The 27,852-nt window shown below is 55.5% G+C and overlaps 1 protein-coding gene across 6 annotated transcripts; it reads left to right on the top strand.

The window, feature by feature from the left end:
- The first annotated feature begins 163 nt into the window (after nt 1–163).
- Nucleotides 164–26,663, top strand: LOC122379942 (LIM and SH3 domain protein Lasp-like). Of its 6 annotated transcripts, none has more exons than XM_043362619.1 (9): nt 180–507; nt 2,062–2,156; nt 8,897–8,981; nt 16,500–16,600; nt 17,332–17,414; nt 20,548–20,784; nt 24,108–24,469; nt 24,836–24,997; nt 25,966–26,663. In XM_043362619.1, the coding sequence occupies exons 1-9, from the start codon at nt 439–441 to the stop codon at nt 26,143–26,145; spliced, it is 1,374 nt and encodes a 457-aa protein (XP_043218554.1). In that variant the 5' UTR covers nt 180–438; the 3' UTR covers nt 26,146–26,663. The 6 variants fall into 6 exon arrangements, with proteins under 6 accessions (XP_043218557.1, XP_043218554.1, XP_043218556.1 ...); XM_043362621.1 differs by lacking the exon at nt 20,548–20,784 and adding an exon at nt 21,459–21,512 and having other exon boundaries at nt 185–507; XM_043362622.1 differs by lacking the exon at nt 20,548–20,784 and having other exon boundaries at nt 164–507.
- Nucleotides 26,664–27,852: the final 1,189 nt, after the last annotated feature.

The following is a 27,852-nucleotide window of genomic DNA, read 5'->3' on the forward strand; positions in this document are numbered from 1 at the left end:
AATTTTTGTAATATTTTTCCAAATTCCAATAATTCCATTTATTTCCTAAGTACTCCAATGACATCATCATAGTCCTGACGTCATCCAGACTAGAAATTCGATCGCAGACTGACTCTACCGACTCTACCAGAAAACGTGTAGGTAATTTTGCGAACCTTGAACCAGTAGATGAGCACTGCGCCCTCTCCGACGCGACGCGCCCATTTGCCGTTACGGAGCGCGGGTGGTCTGTCGCGTTCGCTTGGATCGGATATGTGATTGTGTGCGCTGGTTAAATGCATTTATTTACGTGTGGTTATTATCAGCTAAACGGTGACAGTGCTTCTGACTAAACATACTTAAGCTGTTGCTTCGAGGCGGGCTGTCGCGCCCCTCTTGCCACGCGCAGTGGACGTGGAGGAAAGTGAACCCTGTGCCATACGATTATAGACGAGAATTATGAATAAAAAGTGTGGAAAGTGTACGAAAACTGTATATCCTACAGAAGAGCTGAAGTGCTTAGACAAAGTAAGTGCAAGTATCAAGTATGGTGCATGTGAATGATGTTGAATGTCTGCTTCTGCATTGCGTTTCAGTTTAATTGAGCTCAAAAATTGGTAAACCATCCTGATTAGTGATCACTCCCATGTTCAATTCTAATGTGCCCACTTGATCAATGTTTGAACCACTGACTGACTTTTTGTAGTTACAATGCCCAGAAAATGCAGATGTTAATTGATCTGCATGTGAAGGCAGAAGGATGAATCATTGCGAGACCCAGAAAGTTGGGTACTCTCTTAGCAGACGTCACCCGAGCTGCCATATCTACGTCTCACATGCGCCAGGCCCATGTCACTCCACTTTTGATGACATCATAAGGGGGCCTCAGGACAATAATGGCGCGGTGCGCCACAAACGCTTCAAAGCTACTTACCAACAGTTGCCATTTTTGAAAAGATTATTTTGAAATAAAGTTGCAAGTAATAAAAATATTGTAATAAAGTTGTTGATTAAATCGATACCATATCTAAAAACTTACTGAAAAATGATTTATTCATAGTAAAAATATAAGCTCGATGCCTTTTTACGTTGCTTTCCTGCAACTGCGGAGGATTTTTAAATCGTCTTTATCTTCAAAAACGGCCATTTCTTAGCATATTGCTGCTCTTTTTTATCGCTAGAAAATTAGTTGGACTTTCCAATGACATCAACGGTTGAGCGATATGAGTAGAGTGTCACCAACAATCTTCAAATGAAGTTAGTCATTTTTACGTTGTAAAGGAATGGAGCACCCCTTGCGAGCATCAGGGGTGACGTCACTCAGGATCTGTCTCTGATTGGTCGACGGGGGAGTGACTGTACCTTCTATAGATGGCCTTGACATGCGCAACAATTGTCTTTTCACGGTTAAATATATAACAAAACATAATCTAACCTGACCTAACCTTACCTACAACCTACAACCTAACCTACCAACCTACAACCTACAACCTACAACCTACAACCTACAACCTACAACCTAACCTACCAACCTACAACCTAACCTACCAACCTACCTAACTGGATATGGCAGCTCGGGTGACGTCTGCTAAGAGAATACCGAAAGTTGTTTGTGCTGAGTTTCATCATCTCCCATTTTTATTCTTCAAAATGGCCAATGCTATTTTGTTTTCTGGTGATTTAATTGACAGCTGTGCAAAAGTAATCTCAATCTTCCAGAAGTTTAATTTTTATCAATGGTAGGACAACACAATTTTATCAAATTTAGTTGCTGCATTGGCATGAGGGACAAATGCTCAAAATGCCCTCCCCTTTGGTTGCTCCAGAAGAGATTGCTACCTTATCAGTAAAAATTTAAAAGAACAAAATTGTGCATTTGACAACTTTTAGATCACATGCAATAGAAAAGGCATTATATGCTTATTGCCCTAACATTTTAGGACTGCCAATTATATGCGGATGCATGCAAGCAGAGAACCTTGAGCTTCCTGTCAGAATTAAGTGGGCAAGTTTGACATGCTTGACACCTGTGCACATTTCCCATGCTTTTGTCAATTGACACTGGTCTCTGTTCTGTTTCAGTCATGGCACAAAGGCTGCTTCCGGTGCTGGGAGTGTGGAATGGCACTGAACATGAGGACATACAAGGGATTCAACAAACTGCCATACTGTGAAGCGTAAGTACCCCAACCTCACTGCAAATTGCATGCGTATTGTCGTTACATACCCATGATGTTGAATATTTTCTTCAATTTGACAATAACTCCAACAAATAAGGTCATCTGATGAAATTTTAAATCCTTTTTGATAATGGTGGGCAAACACTCCATCCAGTATGCTCAGCTGAACTTCTAATGGATTATTTAGTGTTTTTTTTTTTGTAGAAGGCATGTATGCTTCTAGTAAGCAATGAATTGAGAGGTGGATCCTAGCCCCTGGGCATCAGAGTCTTGACATCCAAAAGATCTGAAACTGAGATAAAAGACCTCCCAAGTCCCAAAGGCTGTAGATATGTCTAGCCCAAACCTTAGGTCTAGGTTCTTGCAGTGCTAAGAGAGCTCCTCCCCCCACACACTCATCGCTCAATAGCTCTTTCTGCCATTTGAATGCTACCACACCCTCCTTTTTCAATAAATCATGTTATCACTACAAAGTATAAACCCATTAACCCACCCCTGAGAAACGTTATTTGCCAAACTATTGACCATGACTTGTCCTCCCTAAAAAAAATCCATAGCCAGATCTACCATTGAATAGGTCAGTAGATAGTGACCTGGTTGGTGGTCAGTGGTGTAGCGGTCAGTGATTGGTGACCCAGTTGGTGCCGTGGTCAGTGGTTGGTGACCCAGTTGGTGCCGTGGTCAGTGGTCGGGGTGACCCGACCGCCTCGCGCGCGCGCCAGCTGCTGTCGGAAGCACGTCAGGTCGTCCGACCAGCCCCGCGCCAGTTCCACCGAACGGGGGTGCTAGTTCAGCTGCCAACCGGGCCAGTCTGTCAGCGCTGGCCGAGTGTCAGCGATCGGCTCGCTCGCTCTCACTGGGTCACGGGTGCCGCCGGCCGCTCCTCGCTCCCCCTCTCCTTACTCACCCCTGCTCCCCACTCCCCTGCGCCGCGTACACCCTCCCTGCGGAATCTCGCCTGTGATCCGTGTGTTTAGCATGTCACTTACTAGGCCCACTTGTCACCGGCGGCTGGTGGTAGCCGAGCGTATTAGACAATTTTGTCTAACATTTATCTGTATTTTATTTTCCTGCTTAAATCTAACGTGAAAACGTTTGTCTGATTTTGGAATAACGGCATCTTTCCAAACATTTATATAATGGTCTGCACATGGTTCGTTGGTTCGTCTGAGTGGCATTGCAATGCAGCGCGCTGCGCAGTATGCATGGCTGCCTACCGAACGCCGGCCGAAGCCCGGCCGCAGCTGGGCAGGACAGCTGGGATGTGCTCGTGGGGGTGACGCTGCGAGCTGGTGACGCCTTGCACCGTGCTGCAGTGCACTGTAACTGGCTGTTGATGGATCCAGAGCAGCGCCAGGATTGTAGACAATTGAAGCTGAGAGGTCATTTATAGCCCAGCCGTAGTTGAAAAATATTCACCGTGGTTGAAAAATGGCCTTTCGGTATGTAATGAATGGTTATGGTGTACTTTTTTACGAATTGTGACTTCATTGCAAGCCCTAGAGACAACCATTCAGTAAATGTTGCAGATAATGACACAATCCTCGCCGATCCGCTCCCAGCACCTGACATCTGGTGCCGGGTGGACAGCATAATATCCGGTGGAGGGGAGAAGAGCGGTAGGGGCATCCCGTGGGGTCCGCCGGGTCACTCTCGGGCCGTCTGTGTCGCCGACCGGCCATCGTGTTTGTGGCGCTGTGTCAACAAACGCTCGACCGCGACCGCCGCCCACGCAGTGGGGCCTCCGCCGCCGCAACGGAGGGCCGAGCGCTGCAGAGGACAGGCTGGTGGGGCCCATGGAATTTGCAGCTGATTTCCCATGACGTTTATAACTGAGCTGCTCCTGCTGTTGTTCACTCAGTAGCTCGGGTGTTACGATGAGATGAGTTATTAGTGCATAATTTAAATGGGTTTTAAATGACACTTGTGAGTTGTGACTGACGTGAGGAAACAAAGCTGTCTGGTTTCGTAGGGCATCGGAGATCAGTGGGCGCTGTTACTATTGTGGAGGCCAACCACACCCTCCATCTCAAAGCCACCAGCTGCCGCTCTTTGGCCGGTGACTGTTGATCGGCCGTCCGGCTCCGGGGCGGGGCCTTCGGAGCCTCAGAGGCCGTCGGTCAGGTGGTGCGCTCGTTGAATTGCCGTCCTTGAGTGGACTCCAGTCTAAACACGGCCCGCCCGGACCGGCCCGGCTCGCCGCTACCTGACACGGTCAGTAAACGGGGCAGTGGGCGCTGCACTGGCCGGTGCACCGACCCGCTCTGTGTCCGTCTGTTCAATGCAGGCGGTGTCACATGCCAGTGACGTCATCACTCGCCCGACGTCGGGCGGGTGGACCTGCCCGTGGGGACAGGCTGACTGCTGCCGTCAGGGTTGTTAAAAACCCAGGGTTTTTGGTGAAAAACCCAAAAACCCTGGGTTTTTGCAAAAACCCAGGGTTTTTCATGGGTTTTTGGTGGGTTTTTGGTGTTTTTGGTGGGTTTTTCGTGTTTCTAGGGGATCTTTGCTCGCTATCGCTACGCATGGAAATGATTGATACGGTTGGCGATGAAATATGAGCTCGAGTGGTGTTTTGCCTGAGCCGATTGGACGTCTAAAAGTTGAGATATACGCGAAAATCTGTTCAAACTTACAAAAGTTTTTGGTACTGGTTTAGTATTTGCAAACATATTTGGTATTTGTAAAAGTATTTGGTACTTGCAAACGTACTTGGTACTTGTTTGGTCTCTACATCGAGCTTTTTGGTCAATTTGGTCTTATTGGTCATTTCGGCCTTTTTGGTCTTTTTGGTCATTTTGGTCTTTTGGTCATAACGGTCTTTTTGGTGTTCGGGCTGTTAAAGTGCTTGGTCGGGTATAGATCCAGGTTCGCAGGCCTTGTTTATCATTTCTTGCTGGGATTAAAAACGTCTCTGGCATGGCCGGCACTCGTCGATGACGTCGCGGTCACTTCTGTCTTCATCATTCAGCTTTGTGTCATTTCTTGCTGGGATAAAAAAGTGACAGACACGGGGTTCGCCGGGTAGGAAAACTTGCCAGTGTTTTGCCTGAGCCGATTGGACGTCTAGAAGTTGAGATATACGCGAAAATCTGTTCAAACTTACAAAAAAGTTTTTGGTACTGGTTTAGTATTTGCAAACATATTTGGTATTTGTAAAAGTATTTGGTACTTGCAAACGTACTTGGTACTTGTTTGGTCTCTACATCGAGCTTTTTGGTCAATTTGGTCTTATTGGTCATTTTGGCCTTTTTGGTCTTTTTGGTCATTTTGGTCTTTTGGTCATAACGGTCTTTTTGGTGTTCGGGCTGTTAAAGTGCTTGGTCGGGTATAGATCCAGGTTCGCAGGCCTTGTTTATCATTTCTTGCTGGGATTAAAAACGTCTCTGGCATGGCCGGCACTCGTCGATGACGTCACGGTCACTTCTGTCTTCATCATTCAGCTTTGTGTCATTTCTTGCTGGAAAAAGTGACAGACACGGGGTTCGCGGGGTTCGCAAAACACGTTTTTTTTTTTGCAAAAACCCACCCTGGGTTTTTGCTTTCAATTACCCACCCAAAAACCCAAAAACCCAGTGGGTTGGGTTTTTGCTCGTAACAACCCTGGCTGCCGTATGAATGTCGCCCATCCGTCGACATTCCGGCCGCGGTGGTAGTCCGCATGGGGAACTAGCCCCGCGCTAACCCAGACTGAAACCACGCACCACTGACCGAAACTGGCTTGCTTTGACCGCGACTGAAATCTTGGACCATTCGAGATGAGCATCGTAAGCAGCCATGTCGCTTTACTCGTATGTGGCTGTGTAGAGCATCAAAGCAGGCGGCCCCATGACAATTGAAGAGCTGCACTGAAAAGTGGTTATGGCTATGAAACACGTCATGAGTCCGTCCAGTCTCGGTCCGGAGCTCGCTCCCCGGCAGTCCGCTGTCAGCCCGGTGCAGGATTTCGGACGGCGCCGCGCGCGTACACGCTCGGCTGCACTCGCCGCCGCGGACTGCAACCGCCGTGGACGGATACACGCGGCCGGACAGTAAACAAACTCCACAGCACACGCGGTCTCGGTCGTCCGAGCGATCCGGCCGCTGCTGCCTAACCGCCGCGGCCTCTGCTGAGCAGGGTCGCCGTCTGCTCCCCGCTGACATTGCGGTTACGAGGTGACAAATCTGCCCTCTGGTCCCCGTGTTGGAGCCCAGCGTGCGCTGTTCGAGCAGGATCGCTGTGATAGGCGGGTGTTGGGGCGGCGGCGGACACTGCGCTATCTGGTCGGCGCCGATCTCATTAGTGCGCTATCTGTGTGCGGTCGGCGGTGTGTGAGCGGGGCTATCGCGGCCGCCCGATGAATCCATACGCGTCGCCCACACCCAGAGACTGAGTGGGACCTAGTGGTGGGCGTGACCAGAGTAGGTGTGGGTAGTGTTTGGTTTGGCAGCTTTTCTAACTATCTTCATATCGTTATTGGGTATATGGAACTGCCAATCTAGCTTCACTGTTCATTACACTGACGGGGCACATGCTTTGTTTGACACGTACGGTTTTTGGTGGATAGCTGATAGAAGCGTGGAGTTTCTATTGAACCTCCCTGCGAACAGCAGCGAGTTCTTCGCTGTGTCTGAACGTTCTGGCACAGTGCCATCATGCGGACCATGATCGTACCCAGTCTGAGCAATAATCACCCTAAATCATGGCATCAAAGGCGACAGCATTATCCTCATTTCTGTTCCAGACTTCTCTCTCTTCCCTTATACCCGTCATTCAGGCACTACCGCTATTTGCACGCGCCAGAGAGCAGTGTGACCACATCATGCCAACCCTCCGACACAGCCGTTCAGCGCATTTGTGCCGTTCAGCGCCGTGCATCGCCATGACAATTTCCTCGACGTTTGTAGGCCACGCCACTTGCGACCATAGCCGAGATGTTCGGCCATCCGACATGGCGGCACGAAAGTGAAAGTGGCGCATCCGCCGCGCACCGAGACGGCGGCGCGGAACAGCGCCACCATTGCCGCAATCCTTGTTTATTGCGTCCCGTTAGCCGCTCGGGTAATAGTGCCGTCACTATTTTTATGCGGTGCTCATACCAGTGAGGTGATGTCAGATGCACAACCAGCGAGTCGCATGGATGATAAACTTTGCAGTGTAATAATTTACTTGACTCGACCTCTCAATTGGCTTCGGTGCCGTCCACGTGTGATCGGCGCGGGACCGCCTCTGACGGCAGTCTGGCCAACTGCTTGCCTGTCTGTCGGGGTCGGCGGACGGTGTCGGGTCGGGTCTGGTCGCCTGCCAGGAGCTGCCGGCCGACGACACCTTATGAATGACCCGGTGACACGTAACGTCATCGGCCCGACGACACGTGACGTCACTGGCCGGTCTGGCAGCGTCCGAAGCGTGCCACGTCTGATCTCGATGTGTCATCGGCTGGCTCGCTGATCAATTTAGTGACCGAGGTCAGGGCTCCTGGCTGCCTGTGGTCTCCGGAGGCTGTGGTACCTCCAGGCTCGGAGGAAACGCAGATGCTAGTCTAGGCGCGCTACACGACATATCTTGACGGGTGTAAGTTTTCCTCCTCCGCCAAAATATCGATGCGGAGTCATTTGGATCTGATTTATCTGAAAGCTTGAGGGAACAGCTTGCCGTCCCTCTCTGAAGATCGGCGTCACCAGTGGTGTCGAGAGTTGCATCACCACTCCACTCACCAGTGTTTGTGCCGTCATCAATGTTTTCCAGAGGTCAATTCGGAACGTTTACTCTCCCTTTTTGTGGTCCATTTCCGATGTTATTTGACACCAATTACCTTTGTCATTTTAACGAGAGAAAGCAGGTCGTCACGAGCCGATGGCAGACGCCGGTCGCCGTTTTTGTCTCATAGCACACTACAGTGCGCCGCATTGGCGTTGGAAGAAGGAACTCTACCTCATCCTCGGCTACCTATCATACATCTTGCTATCAAAAATAGTCGTTATAATTCGTGGTAGTTCTGGGGCGATGTCCTTGTCATCGTGTCATCATTTTCATAGAGGTAAGGCGCGTGTTTGGGACTTATTTTCCTCCGAAATATCGCGTTCCGATGTGTGCGCCTCCTTTTCCTTAATCGTGTTTGGCGAAAGAACTGCTCTGTAATTATTTGAAATATGCACTCCTTTGAATGTCCTTGTTCTTAGATAGCAAAGTATTTTATGCGTCAATAAACAATCGAAGCTGTTAACTTTTATCGTCCCTTATCCCCTCTCAATTTGGTTCTGAGCCCAGCTTTGAGACATCACTCTGCCCCCATAACGGCCTCCCCTGCACCTACTGCCCGGCCTGCGATGCCGCTGGACCTTGGTCGGCGGCTGTTTTTGCAGTGGACCTCAGTCGCCGGCCGGGGGTGCTGTGCAGCGCGGCGACTGGACCGTCGCCCCACCCCCGCCGCGCCTCCCCGCCCCACCGGCGACAAATACAGCCGGAAGGGCGCCGACCGGCCTTCGCAGCTCATCGTTAACGGTCGGCCAGTGACGGCGGCGACGGCGGCCGTTTAATGACGTCACTGGAGGACAGGTGACGTCACCGGTGGCCGGCTGCGTGGTGATGAATAGGGACATACCGGCGTGTAGTTGGACCGTGTCAATGCGTGACGTTATGACGGGCCGACTGGCGGCGCCTGGCGGGTGGCAGGGCCGGGTCGGTAACCCTGCGGCCCGGCCACGAATAACCTCCATTACACAGCGTCTGACATGGCGACTTCCTGTTGTTACAGGCACATACCCAAGCCGAAGGCGACGACAGTGGCGGAGACTCCCGAGCTGGCCAGGATCGCCGAGAACACCAAAATCCAGAGCAATGTGAGTGGGGTAGTCGTCCCCGACGTCTCCAGGGTCCGTCTGGAGATGGAGACTGCCAGCAATATGGGAGAGTGGGATTTTTAATAACAAGGTGCAAACAGGGGAAGGTGGGATGGACATTGGACCAGCGGTGACTGTCACACATGGCAAACGTGCACCGAATGTCGATCACCCAAACTCAGGGTGCAAAGACGGGACAGGGGGATCAAAGACAATGCAGAACATAGTTCGGGCTGGATAGAATAATTTTGGGTGGAATAGAACAGGTGTCTGATAGGACAGGCCAAACTAGACAGTGTAAATCTTTGAGAGAACGATATGAATTTGAGGTGGTGCATGAGTTCGGGCGGGCCAGGACACAATGGATCTCGGGCATTCACTGTCGGTGACGTAAGAGTCATACTGAGGTCGCTGTTGTAGTTTTTTATTATTAGATATCTGTTAGGGTACCCAGCGCGGCTGCCGAGTGACATGGTATGAACTGGCCTTGTGTTTGGCACGTGGCATGTGGCTCTAGGTGAGCAGCCTTCATGAGGAAAAAACTCGGCCTCGGCAGCGCAGGGGTCGAGCTAAAGGGAGAGGGGAGGGATCAGCACCTCTCCCGTCTCTGCTAACCCACGGGGCTGGGGCCGGACCAACTCCGTTACTTGAATGGATATGTGGGTCAGCACCGACCGCCTGAGGTGGGTACTGTCTATAGGGTCAGGTGGGACAGTGCTGACCACTGCAATGACACCTTACGTCTCAGCGCTAGATAAAGAGTAGGTACAGTGGAGTACTGGAATAACATCTACTGATGTTGAGCTGAGAAATGGGAGCGTCTTTGAAGTCCAGCTCCTTTGATCTGACCCACCGTATCCCTGGAAGCACTGTGCTATATTTTAAGTAGGAATCTGGGGCGAGGTGTTTCTCAGTGTGCGCAGCAGAGGCACCACTGCTTTGGTAACCCGTCCCTGGCCGTCCGGTCGTAGCGCTGGGTCAGGCTGGGGCGCACCTTCCCGTCCGGCCCGGCTCGGCGCTCGACGGCACACCGGGCCACTCCACTGCACCGAGGGAGGGAGGGGCTCCACCGCATTCCACCGATCCGTGATACATACAACACTGCACTGCTGCGGTCGTGTCCTCCGCCCAGCTGACGTGTACGCTGTCACCGTCCTATTCCGAGCTCCGGCGTTTGGACAGTGACCGGAATGATGAGATTTTTTAGATCCAATGGCTGCCCTCGGGGCCGGGAATTAATATCCCAATGGACCGATTTTGTGGCTAAATGTGATCAAACGATAACGTTTGCTTGTAATGTTCTGGCTGTTGGGGGTTGTGGTTAAATGGTTTTATGGTTTTATAGTTTTTGTGATTTTCGGTCACGCCGGTGGTTCTTGGCGTTTTGAACCGTGGCCAGAGACCAGCGAGAGTTGCCGCCTGTGGAATGCGTGCGCAGGCTCGGTTTCTCTTTTATTTGTAGGTACATCAATGACAGTCGCTTTCGTTTCTGATCCATCTATTTGGGCATATTGTCGCTACCGTGGTACTGTTGGTAAAACTTGACTGTATGATCTGACTTATTTGGGTTTTATTTTCAAAGTAACCAGTGTCAATATGAATCTGCTGCCAGCGTTGATATGCTGGGGTGGTGGGAAAATAATTAAGGTTAAAAACAGGTAATTGACTCGATCGCATTTGTTGGGCTCGATCGGATATATTTGATTCAGCGATTAATGTGACAAAACATCTCCATGCAGACCAGTTCTTTGAATTTTACTGGTATTCAGTTCTTACACCAGTACTGTACCTTTCGTAATGCAGAGGCACGCTGCCACTGACAAGGTGTCCGCCCCGTGTGCACCTCTAACCGGTCGTTCTCTCGGCTGTGCCGGAGCACGCAGGCCATCCGGGGCCGGGGCCGGAGCCGTGTCAGCCGTATCGGGCCGTCGGCCGGCCGGTCAGCGGCGCGCCGCTCCGTTCTCCTTATACGGTCAGCGGCGGCGCTCGTCCCGGCCGCGCCGCGCCGCGCCGCGCCGCCTGCCGCGGTTGCGTGACTCCCTCCGCTGGCCGGCTGCGGCCGGTGACACAGCCGGGTCCGGGCAACCGACTGTCAATGGCGTGCCGCCGCCGCCGGCAGACAGGAGCGGGAATCTGGCTGGCAGCCGTTAGAGGACTCGGGGAACACGGCCCACGGGACAGTCAGGACTGAGGCACTGGGCTGGGGGACGGGGAGACAGCAAACAGGGCCTGCTGCCTGGAATGGGCGCCGATGTATGATCCCCTAAAACCAAATTCATCTTCACACCGCAGAGGGTTCTACGCAGTACTGTGATAGCTCCGAAGGGCTTTTCGTTTCGCTAAAATGGTCTCCTCTCTCGGACGACTTTGTTCTCCCGGAGGCTGCTGTGCCCCGCCCATCCTCCCACCTCGTCCGCCCTCTGCCTCGGCACCGGGCGGGCCCTGTGCCAGTGTCGGCCCCCGCTCTGATCTGGAGCGGGCCGTCCGCCGAAACTGGGTGTCACTGCGGCGCTGCCCGCCCGTCCGCCGGAGAAACTGGCCTGTGTTGGACGGTCTCCGCGGACGCCAGGCGGCGAGCGCCGGCGGCGGTTTCACCTGTCGCCGACAGGTGTTAGCTCCCGGTATGAGCCGGCCGGATGTCTGGATAATGGCCCCGCGCCGGCCGGCTGAGAGCCTCGCTGCCGTGTTGTGGAACTGGTGACAGTGGCCTGTCCGAGCCGTGGCCTTGCGCGGCCTCCGCGACTCTCGGCGGCCTTGTCACAGACTCGGCGCCGCTGCGGCTCTCTCGCTGTCGCTGGTTAGATCCGTTGACGTCATAGCTGCGGTTTGATGACGTCACAGTTCCGGAGCGGTGACCCAGCTTGGGCTGCTGGACTGGTTAGCGTTGTTAGAACATCAGAGCTGGCTGGTTTACTGTTGGCCGGACTACGAGGTTTTAGGGACAGTTTGTCGTCATCACTGCCCATCTATTTTGGGTCGTGCCGGGGAGTTGGTGGGAGGGAGGGCAAGACTCGGCGTGACGGGTCTCTGAATGGGCTGTGATTGCAGTGTTTGTAATAAGGGTGCACTTGATGTGGGTTTTATCCGTATGGTTGGCTTCAACATTACGGGTAGTGACCACGTTATGAGCAGTCATAATTATGAACGGTCTCCGTTTTCATAAACTGAAAAGTGTCTGCCCTCTTAGTCTCATCCGTTGAGTTTGTGTGTGGTCCGTGGCTACTATCCAGTGGCCGGCCTTCCAATGGTCCAAGCATTGTTTGCTTACAATAACTACCTTATACGGCTCTGTCAGTCTCATCCTAACCAACACGAATGGTTAATCATTCGAACACGAATGGTTGACCGTTCACGTCGACTTGAAAGCTCTCCCCAGTGTTCCGGGTAAAAGCTGCAGCGAGTTGGCCGGGGCCCGCCCCTCGGCACTGCCCTCCGGAGCACCACGCGCCGCGATCGCCGCTGATATGCTGATGAGCTCCGCGCCGTGTTTGTCGCCCGATTCAGCGCCCCGGCTGTCGGCCAAGGTTGCCCCTCTCACACCGACCCGCTCGGCCAAGCCCCCTGCTCGCCAGGGCCGAGGGTCGGGTCGGCCGCCGCCGCTGCTCACAAAGTGTAAACACCGACTGGTGCTCTCCGTCCACATATGCCCGGCCGCTCTGTATACAAACCCAGTTGCAGCAGTGCACACAGGTGGCTTTGGAGTCGTTCCAGAGCCCAGCTGACTTAACCTCCCAAAGCCCCAACGATGAACTTCGCAGATCACTGGCTACCAGCTCCATGACTCTCCAATGTGTCCTGGTCAATGCGAAGTGAAGTGAACCGTCAAGTGAAGACCTCAGGTGTTATGGCGATGGCTGTCCTGCGGCCCATATCCCATTTGCGGTCGTATTACACCACACCACACCTCCAAGGCTCGAGCAATCAGCGTCCGTTCCATTCCGATTCCATTGGCGCTCGCCGGTGGCCGATCCGCCGCCCCGATTGCCCTGGAAATGGCCGTCTTTGGTGCCGCAGTGGCTCGGCTCGGACGCCAGGGCGCCGTGAGACGCCGCCCTGGCACGTGAACCTGACACCGGCGTCGGCTGAGCTGCCGGTGGGCTGGCTCGGGCCGGATTCCTGTGGGTCGGTCGGTCGGCTGGTGTTGTCGGATATCGCTGCATTACCTGGGCAGACGCCCGGCTCGGCGAATGAGCGCCGTGTTTGGTATCGCTGTGTGACGCTGGGCGTGATCATCGGTGATCGTCAATGATCTCCCCGATCAGAACATACAAATGAGGATAGGGTTTATTTGTTGACAATAGATGCATAAGTTACATCACCACTTGAATGTAAGGCACAGACTGCAGATACAGACACCTTTACCCAGCTGTAACGGCTCGGTTCGAGTCGCCTGTTGCTCAGTTTCTCCACCGAGATGCCACTGCCGGACGACGGCGGTCGAGCCGCCACGGATGCTGCTTCTGATGCAGCTCCATCCCGGCTTCCGCCGGCGGTACATGGCCGATAGGACACCCGCCGAGCGGGGAGGGGACAGTCTGGGAGTGTCTCCGTCGTCACTGAGCTGGCCGGACGGTCGGAGTGTGAATCTGACGGTGATTCATCCGCGCCCACTCCTCAGTTGGACGCTGCGTTCCGACGGATGGTGTTTCATGCATCGACATTTGCAATAGCAAGCTTGTGGAAACAGTTAAATTAATAACTATCCAGATTCCAGAACAATTATATCCAATTTGGCCATGGCCTCATCGTGATAGAGGAGGATGCGTATTGCGTATGCATGATGAGTAATGTCTGACAAAAATGTAAGTTTTTTTAGTCCTTCAAACACCCTCATTTTGCCCCCTCACACACCCTTTTTCTTTCCGTTTCGACTGGCTGTCTTCACTCCACATGCCGACCCACCCACCGTCCGCGCGCCGTGGTTCACACGGTCACTGAGCCACCTCGCTGCCAGCTGTATATACCGCGCTCCCAGTCTCCCTCAGAGCTGGGGGCGGCTCCTCTGGCCAGCAGCCGCGCCAGGCCGGCCCCGGCTGCTGGCACGCGCCCGGCCGAAAGAGAAAGTGGCCGGGCCGGGCGGTGAGCGGCGGCGGCTTGACGGTCCGACTCGACGGCCGCTCTCCGTCGGCTCGCCCACCGGCCCGGAAGAGCGGCCCGCCTCGACCCGAACGGCTCTGACTCATCGCCAGCGGCCCGGTCAGCCGCCGTGGACGGGTATTTTTGCGACCGCCGGCGTGCTGGCAGTTGGCACGCGCCCGCTGGGCGGCGTGGCCGATCCGCTCCCCGGCGGCTGTTCCCCGGCGGTCCGCCCACCACGGGCCCGGCCGGAGCCGCCGGCAGCCGCGGCCGGCACCGTATATGGCCGCAGCCGAGCCACTCTCACTCCCACTCTCACTCTCACTGTGTGCACGGCGTGCCTGGCGGCTCCATGGCAGTGCAGGGGATGATTGGACACGCCGCGCCGGCATTGCTGCTCGGAGGTCACTGGGGTCACAGAGGTCACATACGGGTAGATTGCTGTAGGCTGTCAGGGCTCATGTGGTGATGACGAAAACTTATGCTCATTTACGCTTGAATGGGACGTTGAAGGAACGGGCAGTTCGGACCTACAGATGTTTTGCACTCAGATGCTGAGCTCCGAACTTCCCTTGGTTGAGTTAGAAGGCATGGAAAGGCGTTTGGCGGAGCATACTGGATCTTATGGCAGAGACTACCTATTGTGGGCGAGACGGGATGATGCGGGGGCGTAAGGCAGAGTGACTTACGGACGCGTGGTGCGCTATGACTTCGTGCGTGACTGTGACTCGTACAGTCATGGTGTGACTGTGACTGTACAGTTGGGGGCGTCACTTGCGTGAGTCATGCCTCGCTGACCAGCCCCTCAGCTGTCTCTGAGGCGCGAGTTGATTTTGTCTGCCGCAGTGGTCGGTACGGCCTTTGTCCGTCGGTGCGCACGCACGCATCGTTCCGCGCCTCGCAGCGACCCTGAGCGCTCCGGCTGAGCCGCGGAGCGCTGCCGTCTCCCGGCACGATAGGACACGACTGCGTGCGTGTAGAGAGGATATAGAGGGATGGTAGGCGTTAAAAAGGTTCACTCTTACACCAATGATGATCAGATGCCTTTGGAAAGTGGCGTTCGTATACCCGAGGAGTGGAACGTGGAGATATCGTTTGTATACCGTGTAGACTGTCGTTTGTGGTTAAGAATGGTTGTATATCGCGGTCTCTGAAGTCTGGAAATAATCGGTGGCAGTGGGGGTCGGTTTATGTGTGAAAGGAACCTAGTGAATTCCGGGCCTGGGTCATGTCTGAACCAGCGATCTGCATACAACGTTCGATGGGGTTTGTTTCCTACAAAGTGTTGTAAGAGCGGGCGTTTGGCAGGGCCGGGCGGACGCCGGAGTCTGCTGGCGTCGGGGTGGGTCTGCTGCCTGCCAGTGAATGTGCTCCGGTGTCTGGGCCGTTGTTCAGGTGTCTGGCGCGGGGGCCGGGGGCTGGTCCGCCCCGTTAGGTGTCCGTTTACTCGGGTGGGAGGGATGGGGGTGCGGGGCCGGGATGGAGGGTGATCGGTATGATCTGGAGTGACGCTACTCTGATGGGTGGGGTCAGGGGTGATACGATATAACCTATAGCCTCTAACCGCTAACCAGCCACAGCCATCACTATTGTATTGCCTTGTATTTAACAATCTTGAGCGATCCGCATTCTCAAATTACTTGAAAACTGACATACCACAGCGTGCTACTGTTTGCCATCTGTCCACACTGGGGTTAGCTCGGACCATCTCAAACGCATAGCTTTAACACGTTTCCCGGTAGTGCTCCCTGGAACTATGATTCATCCTGCGCGCGCGGACAAACAATGTGCAGCTCCGGCAGCCCTCCCGCCGTGACTCGGCCGCCAGCTCAACATCCAACATCTAACCACTGAGTGTGTGTGTGTGTGGGGGGGGGGGGGGAGGCACCGCCACTGTCGGACACCTTACCCTGTCCTAGACGCGCTCGGAGACCACGGCGCGTCTCATTTGATTCGCAAACGAGTTGGCCGCGCGGCCGCCGTATTTGGTGCATACCGATGGTCGCGCAGCAGAGAACCCGCCGCCGGGTGCCGCGCTGAGGGGCCTTCAGGACGGCCACGGAGAGATGTCCTTAGCCGAGATACCGGCCCCACTCAGAGACGGCGGACAATGGCGAAACTGCTGGGTATCTCATGCATGTGATTGTGCGCGTTTGTATTGCTGAAGGGGACAGGAACTACGCTGTGCACGAGTAAAATAACCATGCAGATTGCGCGCCGGAAGATGACCGCAGGATAAGTTACAGATTAGGTGCTATTGTGTCATTGTTTTTGTGTTGTTATCTGAGAGACCATGATTCACATCTAAATATGCAACCTCTTGTTGTCACGTTTTCTCTTTATTGTTCTAGGATATTTTGCTTGTGTTTGATACCATGACTGTCACACTGATACGCCTCACCATTTTAAGTGTTCGCTGACTCGCACCTTTGTATTCGCCAGGTCAAATACCATGCCGAGTTCGAGGCTGCCAAGGGGAAATTCACGACGGTGGCAGACGACCCGGAGACGCTACGCATCAAACAAAACACCAAGATCATCAGGTATTTACAGCCACCCACTCTCACGGGCCGCTTTTAGCGACGTTCGTTTTACTCCTTCCCCATCGCTGCGTCTGCGTGTCGTGTCATTACTGGAAAGTGAAATGTGTTTACTGATCATTGATTGATAAACATTGAAAGGTCATTCATTGGTTTCCGTTTTCTACCGTCATGGCCGCTGCCAACTCTGATGGATATTACCACTGTTTGACCAGTCATTAGACGTCAGCCCGCCTTCTGTCCGGCGCCGGCTGCCGATACCGCTCCCGGCGGGGCTGATATTATCGTAGGGCGCTATCGTCAACATTGGTGTGGCCCCATTCCAGGCGGGTGTGCCGCTGGCAGCGCCCCCCGCCCGCTCCGTTAGTACGCGAACACTGAGAGTCGGGTTACCGGCCCTGGCACACTGGGGCAGACCGCTCACCGGCCGCCGGTCCTGGCCGCTGCATCCGAATATGTTCAGGGTCTCTGGCTGTGGCTAGTCGGTTTTTTAACAGAAGTTAGTGTGTATATGACAGAGCGTGACCTTTATGATGGCAATTCAGATTAGAAGACAGTCATTTATGCACCTAAACTGGGCATCTGTGACTCGTTCATCAATGCTATGTTTGACTCCTGCGTGTGACATCTGTGCGGGGTCTCTTTCACCTCTATGACCCCTTTCTCTCTCTGTAAAAGCCTACCACGGAGAGCTGTGTGGCCTCTGTATGACCTCTATGACGTTTTGCCGACAGTAACGCCGCCTACCACGGAGAGCTGGAGAAGAAGGCCGACATGGACCAGCGGCGGCACCTGACCGGACAGAACGGAGACGCAGGTAGATACCGGTTCTCGCACAACAGCCGGCTGGCGCGCAAGTTAAACACGCTCAACGCTTACCTGACGCGAGGCCAGGACGAGATCCTGGCCATGGCCGAGCGGGCCAAACGCAAACGCGAGGCGGCGAGAGCGGAGCGTGAGGTCGAGCTGGAGCCGGGGGCTGAGCCAGGGACGGAGCCAGGGCCGGGGACAGGGGCGGAGGGGGCGACCGGGCGGCGACGGCGGCTGAAGGCGCGCAGAGAGGACGGTCTGAAGCGCTGGACGCTCGGTGTGGCCAAACGTAGCCTGGTGGGCGAGCTGACAGAGAGTGTCGCCTCCCGTCTGGAGACCATGTCTCTGGACGACTGGAAGGCCAGCCGATGTAATGCGGCGCGCGTCCGCGAGACCTGGCAGCGCATCCAGGCGCAGGAGCGGCGCCGGCGTCCGAGGGCCCGGCCGCGGCGCCGACTCACCATCCAGGACTGCACCGAGGAGACGGCCGAGCCGGATCGGGTCAGCTACCGGCGGCACGTCATCCAGGACCTGGACGGCGTCACCCAGCGCCAGGTGATGCTGCGAGAGGCGAGCCGCGCCGGCGGCGCCGCGCTCGACCGCCGGCAGCTGAGCAGTCTGCTCACATACGGCGAGGCAGGCGCCACAGTCAGTGAGAGCATCAGCGTGTCGGACACGCGGCTGGAGCGGCAGGACGGCCGCCGCCACCACCTCGAGAGAGTCGAGCTGGTGCGACTGACCACCGTGGACGGGGACCGGGCGCGGCCCGAGCCCGAACAGGCTGATGCCTCCCGGTCGCCGCCCGGCAGACTCCAAATGCCCAACTGGGGAACTGAGGAGGACGGACCGGACGGTCCGCGCCGGCGGCGGGGATGTAGGCTACCCAACGGGGATGCTGGGGAGGCTGGGGAGTCGGAGAGGAAGATGGGAGGCGGTCTCACCTGGCGTGCCGCGAATGGGATGCACCTCGGGGATTATCCTGGGGAGGTGGACGGGGAGTTGGAGGAAACGGGTGGGATTGGTCGGGGGCAGCGGATCGGGGATATGTCGCCCGACGCCGCGGAGTTTGGCCACGGGGAGTGGGAGGAATCAATGGGTGGGGAGGGCACTCGGGACGGGAGCCGGGCCGGGAGGAACGGAGTCCGCCCCGGCGCCGCAGCTCGCCGCCGAAAGTTCACGCGCACCCACAGTGACGCTCTATTGGAGGACGTGGATCAGGTGCAGCGCGGCGTACCTCGCCCGGGAGAGGACGAGGACACTACCTCTGAGGCGCAGCGGCGCAGTGCGCAGCGCGAGCGGCTGCTGCGCCGGATGCAGAGCAAGTACGGCATCGGCGCCCACCTGTTAGAGGAGGAGGAGGAGCAGGAGCTGGACACGGAGGACGAGGCCGAGGAGCTGGCCGAGGACGGGCCCGAGGAGCAGCTGCGGCCCGTGTTCGACTACCCGCAGCTGGCCGGACCGCACCCGTGCGGCGCCTGTCTCGATGAGATACTGTCCGCCACCGCCGGCTCCCCGGACGGCCAGCAGCTGCTGCCCCTGCTGCTCGGCGTGTTCGGGTCGCGGCGAAACCACGTCATCTTCAGCTTTGATGACGATGATGTGTGGGACGGGGAGGAAGAGGATTTGACGGAACCTGACTGAGGGGGAGGGGGGGGGTCTGGTCCACTGGCTCGCTCGGCTCGGCTCGGCTCGCTCGTTGTCGCTCGCTCGCGTTTCCCGCCCGGCCCACGGCGTGTCTCCGCGGGTCCGAGCGCTGGCTCGGCGACCGCCACCTCATCCTGACCTGTAGTTGCGGCTCTTGCTGCCGTCATGTGCTCTTTCACTCTCTGTGCGCCTGGGGCTGGTGGTGGATCCTGCTAATACGGTGCTCTAAGGTCTTCTCTGGTGACGCTTGCCTCTTGCTGTATCTTTGAGGTCATCTTTCTCTTTGTATGGGGCGTGATGCTGTACTATGCGCTTTTCTTTCTCTCTATCCTGTCGTGCACGTAACTTTCGGCAGGGACGACGGCTGTGCTGTTAACAGTCCGACAGGGTGTCTGTGTGTTACGGACGGTCCGGTGGGTGTCTGTATATTACGGACGGTTCGTTGGGTGTCGGGTTGTGTTGGGTAACAGGACGGCACGTGTACATGTGTCTGTGTGCCGTGGTCCGGCGCTGTGTCCGGTCCCTTGACCGACTGACGGCACTGTGATAGAGGGGTCCGCTGCCGACCGCGGCTGGGGCTGAGCGCGCCCGCCGCGCTGCCCGGCTCGTGCCTGAGGCCCCCGCTCTGTTCTAGCGGCCCGCCTGTGCGGCGCGTGAGAGACGCAGAGGTAAATGGCCGCTGTCGGCCGTTCGGTGTTTGCCATGTGCCGCCGCTGGGCTGACGGGGACGGTGCCAATATAGCCTGTAGGCCGCCGCCGCTTCTGAATGCCCCGTACTAGCGTGTCTCGGTCGGGCCGGTCGCCTCCGGTCCCGAGCCGCGGCGCAGACTACTATAGATGCTTCCTAGAGGGTCGCCCGGCGGCTGTGAGCAGTGCGCTCCGGTGACGGCTCTCCTATTGGCTGGTTGGTATCTGGCATGTGCTTCTTTTGGCGTATGATCTGGCGCGCCAGTCTGTTGCCGTGCTAGAGCCCCCCTTTTATTATTTTATTACCTCATAGAGCGTGTTTCTGCTAGTGATTGCTTCTCTACGGTGTGGGTTGATGTTAGGACTGTAGTGAAGCTTTATTTCGTATGTCTCCGTCTGCCCCGGCTTGTCTCCTCAGTTTCCCAGTTCCTGGTTTGGTGGTGCATCCCTCTATCTCCTGTAGTGATCCGGCGTCCCGTCATCTGCGTTGTTTATTGCTGTGTGCTGTGCTTACATATTTTTTACCGATCAGGAGTCACACAAGATCGGGGTTTAACACTTTAAAATGCTTACACGACAGTTAGCAAGTAGAACTAAAACCGTAATTGTAGATTGACCTCTGGGCTAACCGTTGATGTAGTGTTGTTTTCTGGCTGCCTTCGCTTGCGGGTCGTTCTGAGCGGCTCCCGCCCGCCGCGGCTGTCCTGTGAGCTGTCTGCCGTGCCGTCCCCGCTTGGTGTGCCGTCTCTCTGTGTGTGCGTGTCTGGCCTGACGGCTCTCCGGCTCGCCGCCCCGTGTGTGCCCTGCAGCCTCTGCCCAGCCGGCCGGCTCGCAGGCCGCTGCCGCGCGCCAGGAGCGGCCACCCGCCGCCGCCGCCCCCGCTGCCGCCCCCGCCAGCCACCACCCGCAAATGGCGCGGCTGGGCAACAACAACTATGGCGGCGGCGGCGGCGGTGGTGGCGGCGGTTTGGGACTAGGTGCGTCACCGCACTCGGCCCGCACAGCCCAGGCGTCGACGGTGATCTATACATCGGAGCACGGCGCAGGTAGGCTGACGGAGGGCGACAGGTGCGGAGACAACGGGCAGGGACTGGTCTGCTCCATCACAGGGGCAGCTTCTGATGGGGGTTAGTCATCAGTATATCATCAACTTCTGGTGGTGTCGACGGGTCAGAGTGGAGCCAGTCTGCGGTGCGGGCGGACAGGTTTGATCGGGGATCACAGGACGTAACTGTGTCCAGTAGAACCGATGTGCGGGATCTGAGCGACAGGTGAGTTGGTCGGACTGGGAGCGCTGGGCGAACGGTATCTCGCAGGTGAGCAACTGTGACTAGTCGTCTAGAGTTCTCCACTGACCTGCCTGGCAACATTTACTCTCTAACCTGATCATCAATTTAAACTCATTGTGCTGCTGCACAATTAAAGTCGAGCGTCCTCGCCTAAAACACCTGCTAAACGTTAAAAGGTATTCATAAACAATTATTTTGTCTAATCATGGCTGCCCTTCTCCAGCGGCCGCTGGCGTGGCTGTATAACCGTGGCTAATGCCGCTCGCAGTGGCTCGGATCACCTGACGTCCCTCCCCGTCCCTCGGCGCTCTGCTCCCTCTTACCCGTCCTGCGCTCCCTGCCGTCCCGCCGGACTGGCTCACTCTCCGGTCAGAGGAGGCTGGACTCTGGGCTGCGGCGCAGTCGGCTGACGGACCAGTGTTGTGTTACAGAGCCGCGCCCTGAGGTGGAGTATCTGATCTGGCCAGACCTGGTGCGGCCCGCAGGTGCGTCTGGTCGCGGTGGCGACCGGCCGTGTGGCATGTTCCACTGACCAGCCGTGTGTCCGGGTTTGACCGGAGGGTGACTGACACGGGACAGACGGCTCCACCGACCGCTGAACGGTCACAGAGCGGAGTCTTACCTCTCTAACGGGCGCCGTGCCGCCCCCTGTGAACTGGGACGTCACGGGGGCGGCGGGTGTCCACAGCTGGCGCCGCGTCACCGCGTCCCTGTCGACGCCCAGCCGTGTTATTTTGGAGTGTTATACCTGCTGATACTACACAATTGTGATTTGTTGACCCCATCGTCATGGATTCGCCAAACAGGACTTGGATATCGTCCCCAACTAATCATGTTTTTTTTGTCTCTTGTTTCTGTTTACATGTGGACATATAAATGTGAACAGAACATTGTGAACATTCCCTTTATTTTCAGCGATTTTCTGTCTTCCTAATTTGTAGTTTTGATGCGTTATTTCAACACTTACCAGCTTTTTCTAATGCTTGCATTTCCAGTAACTGCTTTTCCTCCGCCAATGTGTGTGACCAGTGCTGCTCATGGTAAATGTGATTTTTGATCCGTTTACTCATTGCGTTCAGCGTTGAACCGATCTTGCCCAGAAAGTCTAAGCACTCGGCAGTCTAAGCAATCAGTAGTCTGAGCAATTTACAATAGCCACCGATTAGCAAAGTAGCATAGACAATCGCTCATCATCACGGTTTCTGATAAGAGTTTGTTGCCCCGAGCAGTTTGAAGCTCCTGCCACCATTGTCGTCTCTCTATTGCCGTCCTTTTCTGGTTACTCTGTGCACTTCCCTGTCCACCAGCTTCTGCTCGTCTCTTGTCCATCTACTTCTGTCTGTCCTCTCTGTCTATCGTCTCCCGGCTTTCCTGTCCTTCCCTTGCTCGTCCTCTCGCTGTTATCTTGTTCGTCTCCTACGACTAGCCGGTCTGTTCCACGCTGCGGCTCTCTGACGGTCCTCGCCGCTGGTCGTCCGTCTCCGCCGTTCTCTAATAGTTCCCGCCCCTCTCTGGTGCTTCCCGCCTCTCCACAGTGATGCAAATGGGGTTCACGAGTGGCCATAAATACGAAAAAGGCCCAAAATTCAAGTTAACTTAATCGAATAAATCGTAATATGGTCAGTCAGGCAAATGTTTGAGGTGTCTGAAAAAGTATAATTTTAATGTTTTTGTCAAAACCGGCCTCGTGTAGGATTGTCAGAATTCTAGACATTTTCGATGTCGTAAAATGACTGTCAGGTACTTGAAATTCAAGTGCCGCTAGCGTGCGTTGATGTCATACAAACTGCAAAAATTATACATGAAAATGATCCCCGAAACCTGCTGCTTCTAATGTCACGTCATAAAAAGCCGTATCTATTTTGGTTTGGCGGTGAGCTAACTATTTGTAATCATGTTGCAACCGCAGTTTTTTACCAAAAATATTTGCTTTCAATTCACCTACAGCACTTCACACAGTGTGTGCCCGTTAGTGCACCATATCATAGCATTCCCTAATCATTTCTGAGTCGCATCGTGAAAGAATTAAGGCGCTAGCACAGGGCTGACCGGCGCTACAGAAGTTTTCGTCCGGCACGGTCGGGTGCCGCGGCGCAGCGGGCGGCCCGGGCGGCCGTGCCGCCGCGCCGCCCGGACGCCGCGCGGCGGCACCCACCCGCCCACTGCGGCACCCGACCGCCCAGACAAAAACCTCTGTAGCATCGGTCAGCCCTGTGCTAGCGCCTTAATTCTTTCACGATGCGACTTTCTTAAAACCAACGTTACAGACATTCGCCGCCAGCCGTACATGTATTGTACAAACAAACATAAATGCAATCGTCTGCGCCGCAGTGGCACTTGCACGAACCGAGCTCCTTTCCAGTTACTGGTCTATGGCGAGATCATGTTCCATGCGTCAACTTCCAAATCCATGAGCACCAACGCAGACTGACCCCGCCCGCGACCTCGGTCACGGGCCGGGGTCAGCCCCTGGCGGCGAATGTCGTAACTACGGTCAGAAATGATTAGGGAAGGCTATGGTATGGTGGACTAACGGGCACACACTGTGTTAAGTGCTGTAGGTGAAACGAAAGCATTTTTTTCTTAGTAAAAAACTGCGATTGCAACATGATGATAAATAGTCAGATTACCGCCAAAGCGAATGAGATACGGCTTTTTGTGACCCGGCATTAGAAGCAGAAGGTTTTTGGGGATCATTCTCATGCATTTTTTTTCAATTTGTACGAAATGAACGCAAACCAGCGGCGTTTGAACTTGCGAGTGTCTGACCGTCATTTTACGACCTAGAAAATGTCACGACTTCTGACGATTATACACGAGGCCGGTTTTGACAAAAACATGAAAACCATGTGATTTCAGATGCCCCAAACATTTGTCTACTCGGCCATATCGCAATTAATTCGATTTGGTAAACTTGACTTTTGGGTATTTATGGCCATGACTCGTGAACCCCATTTGCATCACTGTGCTCTCTCTGGTGGTCCCCTCCTCTCTGACGGCCCCCACCACTCTCTGACGGCCCCCACCACTCTCTGACGGCCCCCACCACTCTCTGACGGCCCTCGCCGCTCGGTCCCCAGTGAATGCGGCGCCCACACAGAAGGTGGGCTCCATCCGCGACTACGACCCGCTCAACGAGCAGTACGGCTCGGTGGCTCAGGCGGCGCGCTACGGCCAGCCGCAGCAGCAGGCGCCGCCGCCCCAACAGCACTACCAGCCGCCGCCGCCGCAGCAGCAGCAGCAGCCGTACGGCGGGTACCAGCACCACCAGCAGCAGCCGGCCCAGCAGCAGTACCACCACCAGCAGCCGCCGCAGCAGCAGTACGGCGGCTATCAGCAGCAGTACCAGCAGCAGCCCCCGCAGCAGCAGCAGCCGCAGCAGCAGCAGCAGCCGCAGTACGGATACCGGCCCGAACAACACGGAGGGTACCGCTCCCAGCAGGTGAGGCCACAGCATCGCCTCGGCTACGAGCTGGGTGATATGGCAGTGGCCGTCTTTGGCATGGACGGTTTGGTCCTTTGGAAAACCTAACGTTGATGGTAAATTTTCTTTTGTGGAGTGTTTTGTGTTTTCTAGGTCTATAGTCGTTTGCTATTTGTCATGCTTTACTGCATGTGATTAACACAATTGTTAGCTTTCAATTTAATTTGTCAGTGGCGTTTGATGGTCACGGAACACTGTACCAGGCATGTCCGATCCACGGTCTTGTGCTGTGTGCTGTATTGCTCCATGGATAATTTCTTTCCGAGTGTGCCGCCCTAACCGTGCTCGAGTGTGCCGCCCTAACCTTGCCCGGCCGCCGGACAGACGTACCGGTCGGAGGCGCAGCCGCAGCAGCAGCCGCACCACCAGACTCAGCACCATCACCAGCCGCAGCACCACCAGCAGCCGGCGCAGCACCACCATCACCAGCCGCAGCACCACCAGCCGCAGGCGCAGCCTCAGAGGGCGCCCCCGGCCGCGTCAGGGGTGAGACGGGCGACTCGGCTTCTGGGGAGTGGGACAGCGGACAGGGTCATCCGCCCTTAGGCTTAGAGGAGATACACAATGTGGGACTGTGAGCTGCCTGGCACCAAACATCGCTTGTGCACGTCGCAGCCCGAGCATGTGCTATGGGTGGAACACAATGCTACTTTTAGACAGTGTGTTGCGATGGGAAGGGACCGGGGCCCGTTTGCTTCTCAGACGGGGTAAGACTCAATGTGGGGTAAAGGTCGATCGGTATCCTCACCATGGCACGGAATAGCCTGCCAACCTGGTAATACCGACTCAAGGTCATACGCATCTAGTTCACGATAATGCTAGGAACCACTGAGCTATCAAGGCCAGTCACACACGATACGTCGGAACTGCAGGAATGCGTGATCGGCACCTGACTTGGCTACTTGTAATATCCGCGTTACATGTCAGACGCCGTGCTGGTGCCGCCCAGCTGACACGGAAGGCCGGGCCCATCGGCTAATGGCGTGTGTAGCCCCCGCGGTAGGTGTAAGACTGCATGCCACCTGTGCCGCGCTGTTTGCGGCCTTCGTCCTCGACCTGCTGGAGATGCTAGGATTGCGTGACCGGGCCGCTGATTTTTGTGCCACTTTTGCACGACCTTCATGCCGCACTCACCTGATCGATTATGGTTTTAAGAATAATTTCAATATTTCGAAAATCATGTTAATTTTCCTGTACCTGGGTATTGCATTTTTAATGAAAAATATTTCCACATATTTTTATGCGATTCATAGAAGTCAGCAAGGTCGCTTACCTTATTTCATTTTCAGTTTGATCGTTTGTTATTTTACATTGGTTGAAACTGGGGAGCCTGTCTGAATTGAAAAATGTAGTCGGCTGGCGCTGCGCCTCAAGTCCTGGTACACGCAGCACAGCCATTGCCGTACTGCATTCGTCTCTTGTGCGCCACACTGACACGTGTTCCGTATTTGCAGCGCTGCTACCGCGCCATGTACGACTACGACGCGGCCGACCACGACGAGATATCGTTTCGCGACGGCGACCTCCTGGTGGCGTGTCAGCCGATCGACGACGGCTGGATGACGGGCACCAACCAGCGCACCGGACAGCGCGGCATGCTGCCGGCCAACTACGTCGAACCGGTGGACCTGTGAGCGACGCCGGGGGAGGGAGAGGGAGAGAGACGAGAGAGCGGTGCGTTGGGCGGCGTCGAGGAAAGAGAGACACCTGGGCCCGCAGAGCTGCGGCCGGGGTGTGTGTGCGTCGGTGGACGGGGGGGGGGGGTGCGGTGGTACCCCAGTGAGGCGCCCTGCCGGCGCCGGGACCGGGCAGCGCCGTCGGCCCCGTCCCAGCCCGACTGTCCGCAGCCCGCGCGAAATGGATGCTTGTGCGCGTATGTTTGTGCCTTTGTGTATATAGCCCCAGCACGCCAATTCATGTAACAATTTTATTGTTGGATTGGAGGAATTATCTATGCATATAAGACGGTAAGCCCAAAAGTGCCTATTGGTGGTTACGCGCTGGTGTTGACGAGTGGCTCCGCGCTGAGGTTCGGCCGCTATGAACTAATACGACGCGAGTTGTGCGCTGTCTGTACGTCTTCTTCTGTCAACTGAACGGAGCGGAACGCTTGTGCCTGTTTACCGATGTGAAATGAACTGAAAGCCTAGCTGCCGCGTGTTTTTGTGAGAGCGAGAGGACGGTGTTTTGTACGAATGAGGGGGGGGGGGGGCGTTCGAGAGGGGGTAACACTGCATCGAGTCTATCACCTCTGCAGGGAACACTTGACATGTTATGTCAAGCATATGTGGGTCACGGCCCACGGGACAAGCTGCTCTGCGTCTGCCGCCTGCAGTCGATCGTTTGAACATGGAGCCGACCGAGCTATCATCGCTGCTACCTCAGCTGTACTCGTTGCGCTCCAATCACCCATGCTCAGTGTGGCATGTATCTGTAAGAATATTGGTGGCAGGCTAGTGCAGGCATTGCGAGGGACGTCAGCGCGCCGGTCACCGGGCCAGACTGTAATATGTGTCGTTACAAAAACAGCAATGTTGCTGGCATTCGAGCAAATTATGCTGGAGTTGGTTGTTGAACCAAGTTATATTTCTCGCTTCATCGGGAAATGCACCTGCAGTCCGGCAGAAACGTAATTTATTCATTGCATCGCAAGGCCGTATAAGAGAGGTAGAATCATCCCGCGATTTCCAATGGACCGGTCGCTAAGCATTAGCGTGACGTCACTGGTGGAGACCGGGCGGCGCCCGGCTCCAAGCTGTACGTCGGGTACATTTGGCACCGTATAGTTGCTATTACTGAACGACGAACGTAACGACAACTAATGACTCTCAATGACTTTTTTACTCACCTAAAGCTGATTTCCTTGCCGGTACATTGCCGACCCGAGCCCCAGGGTTGACAGTCATGGGATGGGATATGGGTCGGATGGGCGACCTCGCGACGGGAGGAGGAACGATTGCAATTGTTGTGTTCCGCACCGCCTATTGTATTCTCTATCTGCACCCGGGGGGAGGGGATGCAGGGGGCACGTGCCCCCATCGGATCAGGGGGCCTCTCGGGCCAGAGGGGCCTTGCGACGCCAATTGGCGGCTGAGGGTCCACGCTGGCATCTTTCGACTCAGAAGGGCCCCACAGGGCTCGGAAGAACACCTTATGTGCTCCGAAGAGCCATACTTCTCTCCATAAGAGCCCCACACCGGCTTTTTAGTGTCCCTTGTCGGCCTCTGAGGGCCCCTTGCCGGCTTCTCAGAGCCTATTGGCGACCTCTGAGGGCTACTTGCCGGCCTCTGAGGGCCCTTACCGGCCTATCAGGGACCAGCAGCTCTAAGGGTTCCACACAC

Source organism: Amphibalanus amphitrite, unplaced genomic scaffold (assembly GCF_019059575.1).
Source record: "Amphibalanus amphitrite isolate SeventyFive unplaced genomic scaffold, NRLGWU_Aamphi_draft 000087F_arrow, whole genome shotgun sequence".
Lineage (NCBI taxonomy): Eukaryota > Metazoa > Arthropoda > Thecostraca > Balanomorpha > Balanidae > Amphibalanus > Amphibalanus amphitrite.